Source organism: Aythya marila (genome assembly GCF_965140915.1).
Source record: "Aythya marila genome assembly, chromosome: 12".
NCBI lineage: Eukaryota > Metazoa > Chordata > Aves > Anseriformes > Anatidae > Aythya > Aythya marila.
In genome coordinates, this window is record NC_139053.1 from 7,154,233 (window position 1) to 7,177,172 (window position 22,940).

Below are 22,940 nucleotides of genomic sequence, written 5' to 3' on the forward strand. Positions count from 1 at the left end.
ACGTAGCTCTCCACCAACAACAAGCCAGCATCAATATGGACAGCAGGATCCATCCCCAGTGCTACTTATGATCACGCCGACTTTACCAAACTTAAGCAAATACTGCAGCATCAGGACTTCGGTCTTGATTCAAAGCTCAGCAGATGTCCCTTCATCCTAGCACATACTTGAAATAAAAGTACTTAAAACATGCCAGAAATACACCAGGAAAATGTGCAGGGACAAGAGTGGAATTTACCCAAGGAGCTGGCATTTTAACCCTTCTCTAGGATAGCTGGCAGTGCTAAGTAGGCACACAGAAGTTTGTATGGGTGACACACGTACGCCTGGGTTTTGACCAAGGTAGTTCAGCATGTCTCTGCTGAACTAATTCACCCAACAGGAGCTTTGCAATGCCAGTTAACACCAGCTGAGGTCCCAAGCAGGAATTTCTGGTTCAGGCAGAAGCATAATGAACAAATGTAGTGCAAAACGCCTTGTCCTGAGGTAACGGATTTACTAAAAATTCATTTCTAATTTAGCAGCAAGCTAACAAACCAAATCCATGTGTCAAAGGAACTTCACGTCCTTAGGACCCAACTTCCCAAAACGGAAGGGATGAGAGAAACAAAAGCAACAATGTAATTGCTACCTTAAATGCTGAAAATCACATCTGGTACCAACTGCTGACCCTTTGTACGTTTTTCCGTGCTCCCCCCTCCATGCACGCACACACCCGCAGGCACCGATTTCCCAAGTTTAAAGACTCCCTCGTGTGGTGGTCAGATACGCTGAATTGGATCACAGGGGTTGAGCCAGCCGCTGAGCAGGCAGAGGGCACATCCAGATAATAAATGATGTGGATGTTTAAGGCTTACGCTCTGTTAGGATCAACTCTTCACCATACGTGTCTTACAGGAGCTCACTTAACTGCGGTATAAATTAATTCTTGCTGAAGTTATTAATCCCTTTAAACTCAAATGGGCGCTGCTGTGACTAACCACTGCTTTCCGGAGACAACTTGACTAAAACAGACAAACTGCTAAGATTATGTCTTTCTCTGTTCCTACACGGCCACTTGTCTCCATCAGTCATCTGCCGCCGGCACCCCCCACTTCTTTTCCAGGTGCAGAACGGCAGATGCTTGGAGCTCGGCGCCTTCCCTGTGCAAAACACCAGAGGAATGTATTCCTTGTATATTAACACCACCTGCATAGATGGTCCGTCTTCAGCCGAGGTACTGCTAGGAAATAGCAGTGAGTGGATAAATGAGCCCTGTGTGCCCCAGGTTCAGGCTGGGGGGCTTCACGCTGGCACCACCATGGGAACCTTGCAACTTTCTACTGCAGCACCCCACAAGTCAGACATGTGGCAAGAAGCAATTTAAAACATAAAAACCCACTATGAATAATGAAAAAGCCACTAAGAATAAATCCATCATCCTCCTGTGGACTGTGCTCGCTGACACTCTGCCTAACGTTTGCTCTGAAACCACCAGGAAATCATCAGCTTTTGATATAATTTTGGAATTAGTGACAGGAGGAATTGCTACAGTGTATTTCTGGAAGGTTGACTACTCTGTCAGCAAATTACCCAGGACACCATCTGAAGTCTAATCATGAAACTGCTGAGTGCTCCTGAAACATTTAAAAAATAATTTTCTGGAAACAGAAAAATCCTTTGATAAAAGCAGCATGTTCATGCATACTCATATGTCTCTTATCACAGCCAGATCTACTAAGATATGTAGCTTATGGCTCAATAACACAAGACATCATGATTCCCTTTTTACTGTTATTACTGAAGTATGCCCTCAAGAGAGGCATTTGGCATCTCAGAATGTGTGGTTTCTGCCATACAGTTCCTATTAATGCATGAAAGTAGGCACTTAGAAAGCAAATCTGGCACCTTACTTATAAAGTAAATGGTTTTAAAACCTCAACATGGAGTGGTTCTGACCTGAAACACACACAATAACTGGAGAGCAGCTCTCTATGACTCAGGAGAGATAAATTAATGTGTATGTTGCATAAATGTCTTATCTAACGTGGAAGTTATATGCAACATTGGCATGATTTTTTTCCAGAAGCACATAAAGCTTGTAGATGTGCTTGTAATTGTGTTCGCTCTCTGTAGCTAATCCAGAGGTAGCAACTCTGTGCATGGACAAAAGTATCTTGCAGAGTGAGTATTAAGGCAAGAGATGATTCAGCTCTTCCATGAAGCAGGTAGATGGCCTTATGGTACCTTCTCAGGGGGGCTTATTCTTCTGCCTCTTCATTGGCTTTTTACTGTTTTCCCCTTCCTTTTACCTTCCAGGAATCAGTTCACTAATTGCCAGCCAGCATAAGAGGAAACCTCTTCAGAGCTTGGAACGACAAGGAGCAGTTATGAAGTAAACATTAACAGCAGTCAAACTGTACTCTGTAAATATCAGAATATATCAACTCAGGTGTTTAAGGGCTTATCTGAGAACAGAAAACACACCATAGCGTGCCGTTTCAAATTCAGCAGACTGGTAGGACCATGGAGTAATTCAGGCTGTAACAGTCTCTGGAAGTCATCCGGCCCAACCACGGGCTCAAAACAAAGGCAGCCCTGAGGCCCAAGAGCAAGAGGAGCTCCCTACTCCCAGGATTTAGCATCACTGCAGTCCTCACCTGAAAAAACATCACCTCCATAGCCCTGTGAGAACAGGATGGTCCTATGGAACTCAAAGAGAAGCATAAGGAAACAAGAAACATTTTATCCCAAGCTTAGTGATGCAATGCTAGGACTTCTACTCTTGGCTAGGACCTCGTGAATTGCTACTGCTCCCATGTGATAATGGATGACACCACCTTTCAGGGAACAGTCAATATCCAGGTTCTCCCCAGTGCCCCTAAATCCAGTATTCCATTGCCCATTATGCTTCCTAATTGCACATAACTCACATAACTGCTCGCCAGCTGAAGCTGTCCCAGGAAAGCAGTTTGCCAGCAAACCCCAACTGAAGGTGAGAAACACTGTTCCACAGCAGATCCACATCTGTTGCTTTTTTTTTTTTTTTAAGAAACCGTATTTAAAAGGTGCCCTACACCTACTGCTGGCAAAGATAAGAAACTAAATACAGCGAGATTCTCAAGCTGCAGGGATCTCACAGCCCATTCACAAGTGTCCCCATCCGTTTCTGATTCCTCATTCACTGGGACACGTGGAGAATGTCTGGGCATTCCTAAGACTTCAGGGAGGCCTACAAGCACAAGGGGAAAGTGCCAGGACACACTTGGCTTCAAACGGCTTCACTGCAGTACCCTTCAAAGCAAAAGCTACTAAGCCATCTTACAAGACATGAAAGCTCCTACAGAAATGACGTGGCTTGTATGCTTTAAGATTTACAGCAGCCCTCGACGTACTCCACAGCAGAGATAACTGCAGAGCCTTGCAGCATAGCACGCAATATTTTTACTTGCTTCATTAAGGATAAGATAAGAGTAACTTGGCACATCTAGTGAGTCTTTCCTAGCTTTTGCTCTCCTGCAGTTTTGTGTAGCCAGACCCAAATAGAAGCTGTCATCACAAACAAGGCAGGAGAGCCGTTCCCCACAACAAAAAGCAGGGCTGTGGAAAAACGTGATCACATTTTCAGAGCTGCCATTTATTAAGGCAACGCTTGGAAAAGAAGAGGATGTAATTTCAAAGCTGAACCATTAGGGGAAAGTCGTTCATTGTAACTCAGGTGCTTTTAGGATCATATGTGAAGGGTGGGAGAGCTACCTGCTTACAAAGAGAGCCCCACTCATGTTCAAAGCTCCTGCAGCTCCTTCTTCTCCTCGAGCATTACGTGCTGCTTCCCACGGCTGGTTCAGCCAGTGGCTGGCCATACAGCTGCAGTGCCTGCTTTTCACCAGAGCTGCATGGGCAGCAAAAGCTCCTGGGAATGCTCCTCCCTGAAGTGCCTGGCCCCCAGTTTGAAATCGATCATTTGGTTCACAGGCGATGGGCTGCAGCTGGCAGAACAGCTCCACGTTAGTTAAGTCGAAGAACTGTCAATATCAAATCCCAAAGTATTGTTAACACATAACCGAACACCAGCAAAATATTTCCTTTTCATTAAGAGCCCTACTTGGTAGAGATCGTTGTATCCAGATGCATTTTGCTCAACAACATTTAGGGGAAAGGTGCTGCAGCCCTCCTGACATAGGGCTCAGAGGAACCCTGGTGGCTGCACTTGAGTTTAATAGGAACTGCTCCGTGCCAGCTGGCTGGCCAGAACACAGTTTGCATTCATGCAGAATTGCCAGCCTCCCATCTTAAAAACTCACGAGGAAAGCCCCTACGATTGAGGACGTTCAACTAGAATAACATTTAGCTTGTAATAACACCTCCAAGCTGGCGATATTGTGAAGGACAGAGTAAGAAGCTTAGCCATGACAGTGGCCATACTTGCACCAAAATTTCAGATGAAGGCAGCTGCACCAATGGGCCACACTCACGCCACAAGCCCTGAATTTGGCACAATTCCCCCAACTCCAGCCGTTGAGCACAACTTCTCATTGGAGAATTTGCCCAATTCTCTCTTACCCCACAGAGAGTCAAAGGTGACCCGCCACACACATGGTGGCAAAGCCTCGAGCTGGCTACAAACACCACACCGATCCGGCCCCAAGAGTCTCACCCAGAGCTCGGCACCCACGTTCTGCACCGAGCAGGGAGGGAGTGGTGCCAGTGCCCCGTGCCGGTGAGCCCCACGCACACAGATCCGGGGCTTGTGCAGCAGGAGGGGGACGAGAAGCCTCGCACCGCTCCATGAAGGGGCTGCCTCAAAGTACGTGATCCAAGTGGTTACTGAGGGGTAGGAGTGTAACCATATATATGGCTAAGGCAGGTTGTGATGTCTGTGGCAAGAATATGGGCTAAAAATAATGCAAATACTTCAGCAGGAAAACGTTTTGTTTTGTTTTGTTTTTTAAATTTAAGATTTACATCGGACACTTCAATATGAAGTATGGTCTTGCCTTTTGCTGCTCTCTGGCATTACTAACTGCTCTCATACATGCAAATGAAGAAAAAAATGTGCCTCTTTCAGGAGTAATGAGTATCTGCCTGTTGCTACCTTAAAATCACAGCAATCACATCTGGTAACTGCCTTTTCTCATGTTTCCACTAGTTTTCAGACTTCCTCTTGTGGTAGCTTGAGACTGCGCATCTGGATGTTTTAAACATACAAAGGAATTGCTAGAGCAAGCAAAAGAGAAAACGGTGCAGAGAGTTAAGATGTGTATATAAGCAACTGGTGTACTGTGCAGCTAAAGTAACTGACAGGCAGTCAGGAAAAAGCTTTTTCCAAAGAGGACAGCACAAGTTTAGGCAGAATGAAGACTCACATTGTCTTTGGCTTAGTTTTTAAAGTCCTATTAATCCAAGTGTATCTTTTTAGCAAAACTTTAGCTGCACCGTCACCAATCATTAAGTTTCCGGGAGACAGCACTCCAAAAACAGACAAAGAACTAGCAGTGGTAAGTGTTGGTTTCATCTTTGCTTCAGATTTATATTGTTGTTTCATAAGCAGATGTTTCTTTCTTCTTTCAGCTGGGGCTAGGAAATGACTGCAGCATTCTCTCTCTAGAGTCTCTGGAAGCGCTCGCTAGCGAGCAAAGGTATCAGCTTTCAGAAGGGAAAACTAGAGCCAAGCAATGTTTCCTCTCTTAAAAATTTTAAAGACAGCAAAGAAAGTTGGTTTGTTTTGTGGTTTTTTGTTGTTTTTGTTTTTTTTTTTTTGTTTTTTCTTAAGTCTGAATGTATAACGTACAAAATAATGTCATTAAATCATCATGGCTGTAATCAACAGATTCCAATGGTAAGAGGGGAAAAGAGCAAATAGAAATGTCTGATTTTTGACTTAAATCAAACAGAACGGAGGGCTGTTGAGACTCACTTATGTAAACCTGGGCTTAATGCATGCATCACCCAGCTCTCAGGACTCTGCTCTCAGATTGTTTGCTGTGCATTGCATAAACAGCTTTAAGGGACAATTACAATTGAAAGCTAGCTCGAGTTTCATGAGCCCTTATGACTACTTCTGACTAAAAAAAACAAAAAAACTCAGACATTTAAAGAAATAGTCTTTTCTAAATTCAATCTCGAACAAAAAAAAAAAAAAAAAAAAAAAAAAAGGAGTTTGGATTTTTGAAAGTGACATTAGCAAATTATGGCCATAACTCTACAGCGTTTTATTCTAACCTGATTTTAGCCCTGTGGACCTTCATAAAAGTGACATTATGGGAAAGTCCATTTAAGGGGAGATTGAGATGGATTAACCTTATTTTAGCATGTAAATTATAGATATCTCTCTTCTTCAGCAGCGATCCCATATTAAGAAAGATTGAGATAAATTATTCTTATTTTAGTATATAGAGGCTTGAACGTTGGTCACTTTTCTTGAGGAGCTGGTGTGCATCCTGGGAAAGCTTGCCAGGTTAAAGAAGGTCTGGGGGAGGGTAGAGAGACTTTCCAGATGGGGGCTGTCGTGGAAAGTTTAAGAAAAACAGACAAAACAGACCCAAAAAGGGCACTCCTCAGCCCTTAACTAAACACATTCACCCAGGCTTTTGTCTTGGCAGCATGGCAGCCAGGGGATGGGGGGCAGCATGTGTGGGAGAGGAGAGTGGGGTCAGACATGTCTAATGGTAATTTAACCACCCTGAAATAATCTATTTTCTTAGACACAGTCAGGCTTTTATTCAATAACAGCAATCCACATCTCCCCTCGTCTCTGTTTCTTTCAAACAACCTATTTATTATGTGTACTCAGAGGAAAATTACAAGCTGCTTTAACACTGCACTTCTTCTTTGTCTTTCTGGTTGTGTCCCTGGGTAAAGCTCACTGGCTGCCTTTCTCTCACCCCCTCCACCCGCACAGCCCCAGCACTCAGCATCGGGACACAAATTGCTATGTTGCAGCTGGACCCCGTTTCATTAATGGGCTGGATCAAAATTCCTCATCACCACAGCTCCCTGCTGACTCTGGGGAAACTGAATTTCGCAGCCTAGGCCAAGATGTGGTTTACACAGACACTACATTTCCTTCAGGATTCTCTCCTCATAGAACAGCTGGTTATGTTCATTTCTCATCTTCACTAAAATCTCCATTTTAGGAAAAACTGAGAGGGGGTTAGCTTGTTATTTAGAATCCTACCAAATACAATTCTTTATCATGCCTCATTTTCTATTTTTTTCATTCTATACCATGCCTGCAAACCTAAAATGGCAAGAGCAGCATCCTGCTTCTTCAGTAAACTTCAGTTCTGATGTACAGTCTGTGCTATGTCATGGTACGTCATTGGCAGATACAAACAGAGGGTAAGACAAAAAATATCAAAACTACATTACAATCAGGATAGGAGCAGATGCTCTAAATAGGTCTGTTTGATCACGTTCTTGGTGCATTGCACAGAAAGCCACAAGGCCCCACTAGCTCTGAGCAGAGACTTACTGGTAGCAATGGTGAAACCATTACTTGCCAGTGCTGCAGCCCTCACTGGAGAAATACCACATCAGAAGACATTGTTATAAAAATCATAAAGTCTTAGCATAGTCTATGCTTAGTCAGGAGGTGACTGGAGGACCTCCTGAAGGAAATGGTGTAACATCTTGATTAAATCCTTTCTCTGAGTAAACTCCGAGCCATTTCCTAGGCAGGGTAGAATGAGGTACTCCAGGACTTAACAAAAAGGTTGGTGCAATCCATGTCCTGACCAACTGCAATCATCAAATATCCCTTCCTGTTTTGCTGATGTAGAGGTCTTACCCCCCATCTTCTGGGTGAAATTCAGTCAATTAACTACATAAAGTAAGATTTCCCTCGGAAATAACTCAAATCACAAAGATTCACATGTGCTGTCATTCTGTCAAACTTCTTGGATTCCTTGGTTAAAGATAATTCTCTATAATATTTCAGATACATTTTTGGAAAGTACACCTTTACCTTATCTATTTGGGTTTCTTTCCTGCCATGGATTTGTAGTTAATATGTTGGGTACAGTACCTGCAGCATGCTTCTTCCTCTCCTGTGTTACTGGTAACCTTTCTGTCTAGCAGCATCACCGGCCACAGCATCCCTGAGCTCTGTGCCTCGCTCAGCACCAGTGTGGGATGCCCTCACAGCAGTTTGGGAACACCTGCCATTGGACATGGCTGTAGCACTCCCTTTAGAGCTAGGCACACAGTAAAGCAACCCTAAACTGCAGCCTGCGGTTCCTGAAATCTCTGTGCACATAGAAGAGAATGGCAAAGTTCACTGTTGGATAAAGCCTACAGCACCAGACTGTTAGTCAAGCTGTTTGGACTCTGTGAAAGAAAATTATTAGATGGCAGTAGGTAATTAGCATTCAGGATGCTCCCAAACTAGCATCTTCACCTGAATCCATTTATCTACTCTTCAGTGCGGATGTGCATCCAGCAATCTAAAGCTGTACCTGTGCTGAACAATGTGATTGAGCTGGCCTTTCTAACAGTCCAAGCAATGGCAACAACTTGAACTAGAGGTTTTCCGAAATTCAGTTTGGATCCCAACGCTGAAGCCAACACCCCTAAGTAGCCAGCAGCCTGTTTGGCCATATCTGTTAATCTCCAGTTAGGAATAGAGTTGATTAAGGATTTTACACAGTTGCTGGAGATATAAGTGGAAATTTTCTTCTTTGCTTTGTGTGAGGGGTCACGCTGTTACTTGGAATGGCAATGTTTTCATGGCAGCTCTCACCATGTGCTAGAGGCTGCCAGACATTCCTGCAGGGTTGGTCTCTGCCTGAGGAAGTTCAGTTATTCTGGCAGTCAATGCTGAATTTAAGGAGAAAAAACTACTAAACCCTAAATTGTTTGTGTGAGCTCACTTGTGTACTGCACAGAAGGTGGGGAACACGTATGGATCCTCAGGGCCACAGCTGCCTACCTTCAGTTTAGTTTAACATAAATACAGCGTTTATCAGCACATATTTGAAAAGTAAGGCTGCTGAACTGTAAGTGCTACCAGGGAACAGACTGCCCCCCTGCCCCTCTGGGATCACAGAATCACAGAATTTCTAGGTTGGAAGAGACCTCAAGATCATCGAGTCCAACCTCTGACCTAACACTAGCAGTCCCCACTAAACCATATCCCTAAGCTCTACATCTAAACGTCTTTTAAAGACTTTCAGGGATGGGGCAGCACATCACAGGAGGCAGATTTAACACAAGTGGAACCACAGTGGTGTGTCTGCAAACTGCATCCAGAGGCTCAAAGGCATGAACTGATGCCTCACCTGCTCTTTGCCTCATTTCTTTCTTTCTTCCTTTCTTCCTTTCTTCCTTTCTTTCTTTTTTAACTGAGCTACATCTCCTAATTAGGTGACTAAATCAGGTGATTGACAATCAAAATGGGAACTGAAAAAGACTTGGGTGGATGTTATTTTGGAGAAGAGATCAAAATAATGGACTTCTGCTGCCTTTTTAATGCTTTACGACCACTGTTTTCTAAGGAGAGAAAACATGGTCATCTGTCACCACAGACACACCAAAAGGCCCAGCCTAACAATTGCTGGAGCACTCGATGGTTTTTAAAGCATGCCGATATTGTTTGGCCACTCTGTCCAGGCAACTGAGATGTTTCAAAAGTCTTTGCAACAGCTGACTCAAAACCAAACACACACAACATTTAAATAGCTTTATGTGGTTTGAATAAACAATGCTGTTTTGTGTTTGTTTGTTTGTTTTTTCATTTTCAATTAATGTGCTCTCATTTGTGTGATTGCTTTGATACCTTAACTTGACAAGTTTCTCAATAATCCTCAGAGTCTTCCAGGAAAAAAAAAATACACCAAATCTAAAACTGTAAGCAGATTTATACATCATAAGGAAACCAAAAAAGATAAACTCATTTTTACTTTGTAGTTTTACATTAAAGCTCTATGCTCTACTTATTAATAAAGCAATTCATTAAGTAAAGGTGATAGCTAAAAGTGGAAATGATTGCTTAATTAGCAATGTTGCGTGATCAAGGATGGTTTGTGTCAATTAAGGCGATTCTGCTGGTATCTCGGTTACTAATAGGAATTTTGAAAAGAAAACTTGCAAATTACAGATGGAAAGCTAACATGGAATCACAGTTTGTATTTGTAATGATTACCTATCACTTTTATGAATCTTAAAGTTTTTGTTCTGTGCTTATTTTTTTTCCCTTCAAGCAATACCTGAATAAGTACTATGGATGCCCAAAAGACAATTGCAATTTATTTGTACTGAAAGATACCTTGAAGAAAATGCAGAAATTTTTTGGGCTGCCCGAAACAGGAGACTTGGATCAAAATACAATTGAGACGATGAAGAAACCCCGCTGTGGTAACCCAGATGTGGCCAATTACAACTTCTTTCCAAGAAAGCCAAAATGGGAAAAGAACCACATAACATACAGGTACTGCCTGACGATGCGGGGTGTTGCTCGTACGTAACCAGAGCACTTTTAAGAAGTAGTGCCTTTGAACAAGGCACTTTGAAGCAGGGAAGTTGTTTAGCAGCCTACAGAGGATTCCTTGAATTATGATCTCCTTGTGTTTGGACAACTCCTAGATGCTTGAGCAAACATTGAAATTTCTAATTGTAAAGGTTCAGGAATAATCATCTAAAACTCAGTTTTCTGGTTCTGGATGGAACTGAAGAGATTTTGGTTTTCTCCGCTCTGCTGCAAGCATCCTACGGGATCTAGAGCAGCAGTCCCATGTGCTTTGTGGGACTGCAAGACTTACAAACTGTAGAGGATGTGGAGGAGGACACAGTCCTCCACATTCAGCAGCCATAAAAATGGAGATCACCAAATAAACTTTAAAATAAAACAAGCATTATTTGCTTATCAGCTTACAGTATTAAACAATCACGAACCCAATGAAATGAAATTCACCTTCTGTGGCCAGCCAATAAGAAAAAAAGTAGTATGCAACAAAGGGAGCAAACAATTCTACCAAATTTAAAACTAAGATCTTTCCCTATTAAACAGATGATCTAACAACATGAGGAACATGAAAACTTAGGCAATATAGTATTAAAATTTAGGCAACATAGTATTAAAATAGTATGCCCAGTATATGCATTATTTCTAAGAGTTCAGAAATGCCCACTTATGAACACAGAAATTTCTAATTGCTAAGCTGCAGTCAATTGCCACAGCCTGGCAAAGCACCACGCTTAATTAATCCACTGTTTCCATACCCTGTACTATGGCAAATGCAAGGGATTTCAGCCTCAATGAAAGAAGGCTGTGCCATCACACCGTTGTTTGGGGATCTAAGCAGCCTCAAAATTGCCTCACAGACCAAGCACATAGATGTGAGCAGCAGTTAGAGGTCAGGTGAAATGATTTAAAGCAAACCTATTGCAATAGGTTCAGCATATTTTCATTTTTAACTCTTGCCCTAGAGGGTTATGGACCAATATAGCTCTTACTGAAGTCCATAATAAAAACATCCCATTGGCTCAAGTGGGCTAGGACAGAACCTTTGGCAGGACAGAACAAACAGCAAATTTGTCTTAGGTGCATGACCTGGTGTGCTGCTGCCTCACGAGTTACGACTCAACACATCCTGCATTCTGGGACCATTTAATGAATGCTGAAAAAACCTGTGGCAGCTCTCACAGCTCCATATGGCTGCTATGCCTCCTCTGATAATGTTATCCCTACGCGTGAAGTAGTTTCATCCCTTACACACAACAGCAGAAAAGGGTCAGAAACTTTTCTTTACACAGCTGTTAGCTGGCTGTAATACAAGGCACTAATAAGTCCAATCAGCACATATAAATTAAAATACATATATATATATTTATGAGTTTTCCCTTTTTTTAAGTCAGGTGTAGGGCTTTATCCCACATGCTTTAACCTCGTGCTTCCTCATATATCCTACCACCAGTGTAACCAACGCACTGGTGGAGACTTAATATTCACTTGGCATAAAACAATACATAGCTAGTTATGAAGGTGAGGGAGAAGGGCTGCTTTTTTCTTGATATTAGAGGAAAAGCAATCCAGCCTTGAGACTTTCAGAATTATATTGAGCTTTTTTTTCTGGCAGCTAAATCTTATGAATCAGGGATGTGCTGGTATGTTCAGGTCTAAAGTGAGAGCATGACCTGTGAGCTCATTATGTAGGTCCCAAAAATGTCAGTCTCACATCTAACCAAGTGAAAGAACATGAGGTGTTGTCTTGCCAGCACCGATGCAAATCCCTGAATATTTTGTGCACGGCCAATGCCACGCAACTTTCACAGCCTCTGTCTAAATAATTCATGGTGCTGTGTCGATTCCAAAGGAAAATAAATAGTAAGTGCCACATCTAAACACGCCTCTGAAGCAGCGTGAAGTCCAGACCTCACATGGAGCAGTGTTACCTCTTAACCCCTTTCCAAGTCTGTTCAGCATTAAGATCAGTAAGCAACAAATACTGGGAGGAGGCTTATGTGTTTCTTAACTCTTCCTTTTACCTCGAAGGATTATAGGCTATACCCCGGATTTGGATCCCGAGACAGTAGATGATGCCTTTGCCCGAGCCTTTCAAGTCTGGAGTGATGTCACACCGCTGAGATTTAACCGAATACATGATGGAGAAGCAGACATTATGATTAATTTTGGCCGATGGGGTATATTTTTCTGTTTTTCCATATGTTTTTGGTTTTGTTCCTTTCATTAATCCTTAGTATTGGAATGACTTACCCTCAATAAGTAGTACCCGTGAGCCTTTCTGGCAAACCTTGTCCTAGTTTGCACTTGGCTTACACAGGCTAGGATCTAATTTCACTTTTTTTCTTTTTTATATGAGAGTCAGAGAAAAATATTTATACAATATCCTTATTCTATATTTATCTTTCCAAAAGAGAATTGCTAGGGGCAACGTTTTATTTCTAAATTTACAAATCAGAAATAAAAACAGGAAATATTGGTACAGATCTTCAGATGATGCGAGCTGGCATCCCGCCACAAAAAAGAATGAAAAGCCATCGTAGCCTTCATTTGTAGCTCCATGCTCAGTTTTCCAGTAGTAGCGGCAGAGGTCCTAACGTATGGGACCTTAAAAATGGATTTGATCCTTTCAATTTTAACTCCATAGCTGGTCTCTGTTCTTTAGCATAGCAAACTGAAGACTTTCAATACATTCTTTGGTTTTGAAAAATTTCAAAACATGGATCTTAAGCTAAATTCTGGCTTTTGCTCAGCTGATGAGCAACTTGATTCATTTTAGTTGTACATGCCTTCTCAATTATTTTTGGTTTCCTCTGAAAGAGCATACATAACTGTTCAGTGTATACCTGAGGCATTTTAGCTTCTTACAGGCAGTCATAGAATTTTTAATACTAATGAAGATACTTGTACAGCCAGTCACTTGGGAGGTAGACTTGGGAAGTGAAGTGAACAGTTCAAAGAATAAGAGAGCTCTTTGTAAAAGCCTCCATTTCAAGCTGGTTTTCTTTGCTTTAGCTACTGATGAGTTGACCTCAAAAGCTTCAGAGATTCTGTACAGAACCCAAAACTTCAGATCCTCATCCAGGCTGGCTTGGTTCACAAGAAAGAAGTCTTACAAAAGCAGAAGTGTTCCTGCTGATTTCAGTACTTGCTGATTATACTCAGCTCAGAAATAGTGGGGGAATTTCTCCCACATTCACTCATCCTTATCACCTTACTGCCTACAGATTCACAGGAGTTGGGACATCCCCAATGCTGTTCATTTTTAAGCAAAGCATGGGAGTGAAGTATCTAAATTCATGTCAAAATCTCACTCCCTGAACAACTGACACAGTAGCCTACTGAAATGAATGAACTGAACTAGTATTAAGAGGCTGACAGCAGCATGAAATCAGTGTAACAGAATAGAGAATCAAGCCTGTGTATTGAAGGCTTCTGCTAAATGGCAAGCCATCAGACCAAAAGGCCTGAAATGATGCAACTGGAGATGCTGGCAGCCAGCTTTGAAGCACAGGTCACTGCGGTGGGGAAGCTATGAATACCAGGGTTATGCCCTTGCCAGCCTGCCTTACCCACATGCGGTGTACTTCCAAGAAAAGCCTACAGTGCAATTACAGGAGAGCTACTTAAAATGCTGTTGCCCTGTGAGCAGCCTGAGTCTCGGAGTGGTTGATGTGGAAGAGGGATAGGCTCATTCAGAGGACGCAGGGCGCTGAATAAGAGCTAGCTTTCCAGATGCTCACTGCTGAGAAACATGCAGATCATTTGCTTTCCTGCTTAAATAGTCAGTATCCTGTGCAAAGAAAAGAGCACAGCAGTCTGAGGCACAAAAGCAGCCTGCAACAAGAAGCCTGCCTTTACCTTAAAGTCTGTGCTAGGGACCAAAACAAGTACTCCAAAAAATCTCTCTCATTCACAACATTTATTTTATAGCTCCTACCAGTCTCCACAGAGAAGTAACAGTGTGCATGCAGTCGTACATCCAATGTACTACATTTCACTGCTCTTCTCAGCCTTTGAGTCCCTTCCACAATACTTGTGATATATAAAACAACACGCTCTGACAACCACAGGACTGTCACTTCATGTTCTCTGTAAGAATTGGCTTCCTGTCTTCCAGTTCAGTCTTGCCAGCCCAGCCCATACCACTCACTAGAATATTCTGCTGCTGCCTTGGGTGGGAAAGTACATACGATAATCATTATTCATGTACACACTCTGACAGAGTTGAGGTCATTAGAAACTGCTTTATTTGTCTGCTTTCTCCTGCAGAACATGGCGATGGCTATCCGTTTGATGGCAAAGACGGTCTCCTGGCTCACGCCTTCGCGCCGGGGCCAGGAATTGGAGGAGACTCCCATTTTGATGATGATGAACTGTGGACTCTTGGAGAGGGGCAAGGTACCAAACTTAAATGCTTCAGAACATATGGTCTGCTGACTGCTCTGCTTTAGCGCTGCTTCAGGCACTGCATTAAAATGTTTTCATTGACACAACAATAAATGTTAGGGAAAATATTCCTACAGATGAAAATTAATTCACACAATTTAAATTGTTCTCTACACAATGCTTATGTAATTCCTGACTGTTCCATAGGATTTCCCTTTCTGTTCCTCTACCATTACCCCTTGAAAAAAATGAATTAATAACAGGCCTGATGCTGCACAAAGGGTGGGAAAAGTACAAAGCCAGGACTGTGATTTTGAATGCTTCAGTGCACAAGTGGCAATACCTTGTTCACTTGTAAGAGGCAGACTGTCCAGCGCTTTCCTGCTGACCTCCCCTTTATGATGACTTAAACTGTGGCTCCAGTCTTTAAAAATGGAACCATCTGCCTGAATAAGAATGTATATACTCATGGTGTTTGTCATAAACAAATGAAATATAAATCCCTCATGCCGAGTGGATTAAGAACAACTCCAAGTGTCCTTAGCAGGCAGTTGGCCACTGCCTTTTACAATAAAGCAACTGAAGTCCAGAGACCATCACCTGACCTAGACAAACAAGACCAAGCATTAGTAGTTTGGAACATGTTTTATTCTGCCTAGACTTCACCACAATCATATATTACTAATTATAACTTTCTTACTGTAAAATAAAGTGGAAATCTTAGAATAAGAATGCAAATTCATGTTTACCTTTCATTTCAAAATCTAGTTTTCTCAGTTGTCCTCTCACTGAAAAAATAATTGAACTTTAATACCAAAATAGTCAAATTCCCTCTGTTTGGCTTTCTTTTGACTTTAGCAGAACCTCAACTGGTGTCTGTAGTAACTGGGCTGGATTCCTGCCTCAGAACAATAACGAACAGGAGGAAACTCTTTTCTGTATCACTGGATATACTGCTTAAGTAGTTCCTGCTACTATAAGTGCTATGGATAAGCGAGTTATTTGTACAGTCACGTATGCTAGAGCACCAGTACTGCAGTCTTAAGAAAAAAATGTTTACATGTGACAAATGGAAATAAAACCTGGGAGCTGGGTGTGCCTGCATTACCACCATATCCCCCAGTGCAGCAGATCTTGTTCAAGTCAAATTGCAAATACCGATGTGGTTTATGAGGCACAAGGCATAGTCAAGCTCATGCTCAACTGGAACCTTTCAAACTATACTGAACACTTTAGACCACATTACCAAAGAGGCTAAATTACTAAATGTATTAATGGCATGTTTAGAAGTTTGCATTGCCATAGTAACAACAACATATATATTTTTCTGGGCTGATTTTAAGGCCTGTTCGTTCTAACACTTCACCATGAGTAATATCTATGTAATTCTCTCAAAATTACCAGTTATTATTTCAGCTCTGATCATCTTGCCAATAGAGAGACTAACAGCATACAGAATTTCAAAGTGGAAATCCACATTACATTTCTGTATCAGTATTCTCCAGGAAAAAAAAAAAAATACAAAAAATAGGAGAAAGAAAAACAGGTCCAAAGACTAATTTTGATATTGGTCAGTGACTAATTTCCCCATTGCATCTGTTCTCTTTGCAGTGGTTAGAGTGAAGTATGGAAACGCAGATGGAGAATACTGCAAGTTTCCCTTCTGGTTCAATGGTAAGGAATACAACAGCTGCACAGACGCAGGACGCAGTGACGGGTTCCTCTGGTGTTCCACAACAAAAGACTTTGATGCAGATGGCAAATATGGCTTTTGTCCCCATGAGTGTAAGTAGAAGTTTTTTTTTCAAATGTTTTGCTCCCTGATAGGTTGGTCCCTACTTGCTTTGTTTATCCCTTCTCTCTGTACTTTTTCCAGTTCCTTTCTGGTAGACCTAGATTTATTGATCTTTAATATCTCCATTTTAACACTCCCTAAAGAATCCCTCAGTGTAGAAGAATTTGTAACTGACAGTGACGCAAGGCCCAGTCCTCTCCTTAAAACCAAGGACACACTGAAGACGTGCCTGAAGCACACAGGCCCCCCGTACACATCAGGGATACATAGGTTCCGTTTCACAACCCGGGAGCAACCAACCACATTTTAAAATAAGGATAGGGACAAACTCAGAGATAAAGCACACTAAAGGACCAAAATCTCTCCCCAGATCACAAGCCATTCCACTAACAATTGCAATGGCATCTCCTTCAAGAGCAGCAACTGAAAAAGCCTGACAGTTCAGGAGGAACCCCGTTAAGCCAAGTCTCTGTAACCTCACGTACCAAGTGACCGGTTTTAGCAACTGCTCGCCCAGGCCACCTGAGTCTGGGAGCCCTCTTTGGGCAACATGACACTGTTAGTGTCACAACAACCCTTTAAATGTCCTTTGACTGCTTTTCAAAATGAAAATGATTGAATTGCAAGTGGATGTCCATGCTGGTACAAAGTCATTAATAAATTGGCGCACTGCTAATTGCTAGCTAGGAGAGCACTCACGTTTTGAGTTTAGGGTTTTGTTTCAACGTCTGCCTTAGTACTCTTACTCATGGAGCAGCTCCAGTTGTTCACTTTAGGTACAGGAACACTGTCAGAAATCCTAATTCTGTGTCAGCATCTGTACAAAAAGTGGGTCTAAGACAGCTAAAATCATACTGAATTTTCAGCTTTTTGAAATCTGAACAGAATCCTTGGCTTTACAAGCAATTTATTTTGCAATCGGACTTTTAGGAAACACTCATTTGCAGATTAGACAAGTTGTGTAGTGCTGTCATGCAGCAGTAACTTTATATAAAATACACATAATATCATTAACATGAAATTATATGATAACGTGTTTCCTGCTAAGCATCAGGAGTGTATTCATACACTTGAAACTCTTGATGACCCCACTGGATACAAGATTTCAGCTAATTCAATACTGTGCAAGCATTACTTTGATCTTCTGTATAGCACACAGCAGGAAAACTTTAGAGAAGCAATGAAGTATAACTAGCTGTAGCTGCAGTGCTGACTTACCAGAAGAGAGAAGAGCAAAGACTTGAAGGGGCTTTTAACCATTTGTGCCATCTCCTGATTGCCAGCTCCAGTGCTGGCACCTGCATTGCCGTACACTCCCCATACTGCAGTTTCCCATATCCATTTTTGCCCTTTGTACACAACCAGTTGCTATCAGCTTTTGGCAGCAGGCAGTGTTTCCTCACTCCTGTTACTTGACATCCTTAGCAATGGTCCCACAGCATCACTAGATCTCCTGCCTGCTACTGCTAGCGCATAGCAAGTAACAGCAGGGCTATGAAAGAGATCAAAACAGAACAGTGGAACTTCTGTTAGACTTGTGCTAATCCTGGTTGGAATAACAGTGCTAAATTTATTTATAAAGTTATGGCTACATGAAGTAGGAGGAAAGAGAATGCAGATTGCTTAAAGAAAGTTAGTGATGCTTAAAATGCCAAGATAACAAAATGAGACATGGTCAGGGTTTTGCCAGGACAAGAATGCACAAGCACAGCCTGACACGTCCCAGGAAGCCTCAGCAAATACTGTAGAAACACGTGTGTGTGTTACTCTGCATGTGTCAGTTAAGTACACTTTTTTTTTTTTTTTTTTAACAGATCACAAATATGCATGTGTAGAAAAAGTTTGCATACTCTGTTTTCAAAAGTTCTTTGCTATCTCTGGTTTAGTGTTGTAGCCAAACACTAAACAGATGGGGAATTGCTCAAGTTTAGTTTCAGGATTGTACACTTTCCAGTATAAGTTTTTCTGTATTATCATGGCAGCAGTTGGCAAAGAAAATCTCTTGTGGAATATAATCAGTCTTCTAGCCCTACTATGATTTAAAAAAAAAAAAAGTTTAGTTTTGTTTTTTATTTCCAAAAACCTAATTGCTCATTATATGTCACACCACAGTAGATCCCAGCTCTCGATAACAGCTATTTAGGACTATAGCAGGTAAACAAGCAGGGGTATGAACTTTTAACAGATTTCGGTTAATCAAAATATATATATGTAATTATCTACATCCCTTTCAGAACTAGCCTCTTTAGCCTAACATTTACTTGAGTACATTGCATGCATGCACGCAACCACAGAATCATTCTTTCCTCAGACTTTGTCATCTCCTTCGTTCCCCATATTTCCTCAACTCTTCCCTCTCAAAGGTTAATCCTTCCAGCTTGAAAAGTGCAGAAGTGGGTTTATTCTTTTAAAACACATGAAATTGTATCTTCATTCCTCAGATACTGTAGGAATGAAGCCCAAATTATAGGTAGCTGGACAAACAGGCATTCACACACCATGACTGATACCTTTGTAAAACCCTAGAACTGGATGAGACAGAAAATGTGAGCAGTGAAGCACTCTCAGTAAGTTGTTCAAGAGTTGGTTCAAAAAATTGGTGTTCCTGGAAATGCTTGTGTCAAGGTTTCTGAAACGGAACAGAAGGGTTTCAGCCTTTTGTTTCTGATGTAATTGTTTTGCAAGATCCTTGAGCAGTTATGCACAGATGTTTCTTATTAAATTCAGAGCAGTATTGTTCACTCATTATTCCAAGACTCCATTTGCTAACCCCTGCTAATAAATTCAGATAGGGAAGGATTTACATCATATAGCCTGTGTTGGGGGCAACATTCCTAGTTGTCAGTGTTTGTTCCTCCGCCTTTTAATTCACCAAAGTTAGTTTCAGTTCTTCCCAATACGCCACACTGCACATTTGGAAACACTTTCCTTAGGGCTGTGGTACTGCACCAGGCCTTTCTAAAGTTAATCTCAGGTCTGCATCCTAATTTTGTAGCCTGATTCAACTATGTTTCCAAAGCAGAATAAGGGAAAGTAGAAAGTTACCCACCTACTACATGAGTCTTACGTAGATGTGTGGAACCTCTCCTTTGCCATATAGGATCCAAGGGCACTGAATCACTCCACCAAACTCCACTAACACTACAGGGAGTTTGGGCTCCTAACTTTTGTCCTCCAACACCTACCATTGCTGCTAACTGCCTAACTCCACAACCTCCCCTATGAAGGAGAGATGCCCACCCTAACCCTAATCAGCTGGTCACACATCGCCGAGAGGTGGCTGGGGTTTAACCCAGCTTGGTTTTCCCTGTTATGCCATCTTTCACACCAAGACCTTCATTCAAGGCAGAAGGCTGGGTCAGACCAGCTCAGAACCCCAGGCAGCGTCCTGAATAGGAGCAACAGAAAAAGGTGGGCTGCTGGGCTTGCAGAGGAATCAAATACCTCCCTTGCACTGGACACTGATAAAACAGCCTGGCACTGCTGCTTGCCTGCTCTCCCAGGCAGAGCCCTCACCTCACACAGCTGCAGCTACCTCCACCTTAGGTCTGTGCCACTGGGTTTTGAGCAGCCTTCCAGCCCAAGGTTTCCTTGCATCACAGGAGGCTGATTTTTCTGGGAAGAACCACCAGCACAGCTCACGGATTAGCAGTGTCCAGTCTGAATCTGCTGTCACAGCTGTAGAACTTTACTAATTCTTAAATTGTTGAACTTGGCATGATGCAGAGCAAGAGTCAGGCCCTTTTAAAGATCTTACACGTCACTAAACCTTTTGTAATGTTTTGGGGGAAACTGATCTCGTCTCCTTAATTTTTGTTTATGTTAAAGCAAAGCCTCTTCCAGTTAATCAGGGAGCAGGGGGGCATCTTTGCAATCTTAAACCACGGAGGTTACCATCACGTGATGTTACCTCAAGCAAAATTAAAAGTTGTTTTCTGACTGTGACTCAGAAGGACTCCTTGCAAAGCAGTATGAGACCAACTTTCTATATGGTCTCTGCAACTGAGCCATGTTTAAACCAATCCTAAAAAAAATAAGCCATTAAAATACAGAGCGTGCCAGGTCTCGAGCTGGAAGCAGCTCATGTGGTAAATGAGTCATCTAAACAACTCAGCTTAATTCTGCTTTCCAAATCTATCATTAAAAAAAAAAAAAAAAAGCATTTTTCCAATCAGTATAAACATAATTCTAGTTAGTATGTTCCCTAACTTGTTTGTATTTTCCTTTTATTCTGTTACATTTGCAGCTTGTTCTTTGAGGAAGGCACAGTGTGTGTTGCAGTTACACTGATAGCACCTTTTGCCTAGAGACAGGACCTCTGAGGCTGCTTCCACGCGAAGGATGCTGGACACAGAGCTTGGCAGGATCAGAATTGCAAACTCACCCATGTGAGCCAGGCCTGCAGGGTCCAAGTCCTCTCCGTACTGGGACTGGAACTTATTTCAGTAGCCTGCTGGTTCATGCCCCTGATGCAGTGGCCAATTACTGATTTAAGTGGAAAAGGCAAAGTGAATCAATCACTCGTGTCACAACATCCCATCATCAGAACCATTCTCAGTTGCCCTTCAGCCTGGAAAGGTCTTGACTTTTTATTTATCCCTACTCTAAAAAGTGAAGCCTGTTCATAAACAATGTCTCTTCCCAGCAGTGCATCAGACTAAGCAAAGACAAAAACCATCAAAACCTACACAAAGACACTGGGGCTACAAGAGCTTTTTGGTCATCAGAAATGATAACAGCAAAGTTATAAACAAATTAGCAAGCCTTCCTGCATATGTGTTTGGGTTTTAGCTTTGGATTTAAATGGGGAATGAGAGAGAGGTGACCCCCTGGGCACCTTAAAAAGGCCACATTAGGTGTTCTTTATACTGGGAATTCATGCAGAGTTACTTCTTTTCAGGGTGCTGTTCTTAAATCTCAAGGAGAATTAGCATATGGCTGTACAGAGGATTTGTTTTGGTCTCAGTTCAGTGCAGGGCCTGACCCATTTTGTTGCCCTGAGGGCTTCCTCCCACCAGCATGTGGCACTCACAGACACTGAGGATTCCTGAAGGAGTGGCCAGGAGAAGAGACAGGCAGATTCAAAAGACATCAGATGCTCTGAGGCATCTGCATTTTCATAGAATTCCCTTTGGACTTTTTTTTTTTTTTTAAACCAGTACAGGATTACATGTATATCTGTCTTCCACTGGATATGCCAGAGAATTTACTAAAATCCCCGAACAGGTCCCAGAACTCCTGGCTCAGGCTAACTTATCCTTCTTCACCCACATGAGAGAATTGTGATTCTCAATGGTGAGCCCTGGGGACCTGTCTATGTATGTGCATGAACAACAAACACCCCCTAGAAGACCTATGGCTGCTTCAGCTACACTGGGGACCCTGACAAAGCAGGAGGCAGGAGGAGCCCCCAGTGTTCAGCTGGGTCGCAGGACTCCTGTTCTTCCTGTCTTGCTTATCTAGGGAGCGCCTGAGCCCAGCTGCAAGGACTCTGGAAGTGAGAAGCAAAGCCTAGGGGAAATGCCTCCAGGATATATCATCTGGCTAACTCTGCCATAAGCCAGCATCTTAAAGAAGCAGAAAACTTAAGCACAAGACAATTAGGAAAACCAATCTAGCCTGTCCATGGTTTTGTACGATGTTTACCATCCTAGCTAACATTCCAACAGCTTAGATTTTCTTCATTCTGAGTTCACTCATAGCGAGGTCTTCCTTTGTGCTCTTCATTCCCCTACTTGATAGACTGTAACAGCCCGTCTTCTCAAAGCATTTCCTTTTTGGTGTAAAATAGAGGTTTTAAGTGAGCAGCACTGCACACAATGCATAACTAATCACTGTCAAGACCTTCACACATCACCACTGGCACATTATGATTCCTTGTGGATATTGAGCATTGGGTATTGACATCTCCACCTTTTGGTTTCCCAACAGCACTTTTTACGATGGGTGGCAACGGCGACGGGCAGCCGTGCAAATTTCCCTTTAAATTTCAAGGCCAGTCCTATGACCAGTGTACAACAGAAGGCAGGACAGATGGGTACCGATGGTGTGGAACCACTGAAGACTACGATAGAGATAAGAAATATGGATTCTGTCCAGAGACTGGTAAGGGGAACATTGTTTGTGGAACAGTCTCATTTGTCATTGGTTTAAGTAATGAAAATTGAAGGTTTTTGTTGTTGTTTTGTTTTACACATACACCAGAGCATGTAAAGGTCAATGAGTAAAGCACAGTTTACCCATTGGTGGCCAAGGAAGTAACTAAGACAAGCAATCTATTTAAAGTATACTGCATGTAGCATACAGCACTACACCAGA

At 42.2% G+C, this 22,940-nt stretch overlaps 1 protein-coding gene across 1 annotated transcript in view; it reads left to right on the forward strand.

Annotated features, from left to right (window-relative positions):
* Positions 1-5,192: 5,192 nt before the first annotated feature.
* Positions 5,193-22,940, forward strand: part of MMP2 (matrix metallopeptidase 2) — a 35,433-nt gene continuing 17,685 nt past the window's right edge. The window contains exons 1-6 of the mRNA XM_082770170.1: positions 5,193-5,477; positions 10,179-10,405; positions 12,470-12,618; positions 14,711-14,839; positions 16,439-16,612; positions 22,554-22,727. Coding sequence (XP_082626296.1) covers positions 5,334-5,477; positions 10,179-10,405; positions 12,470-12,618; positions 14,711-14,839; positions 16,439-16,612; positions 22,554-22,727 — 997 coding nt within the window. The 5' untranslated portion in view covers positions 5,193-5,333. The remainder of the gene's footprint in view (positions 5,478-10,178; positions 10,406-12,469; positions 12,619-14,710; positions 14,840-16,438; positions 16,613-22,553; positions 22,728-22,940) is intronic.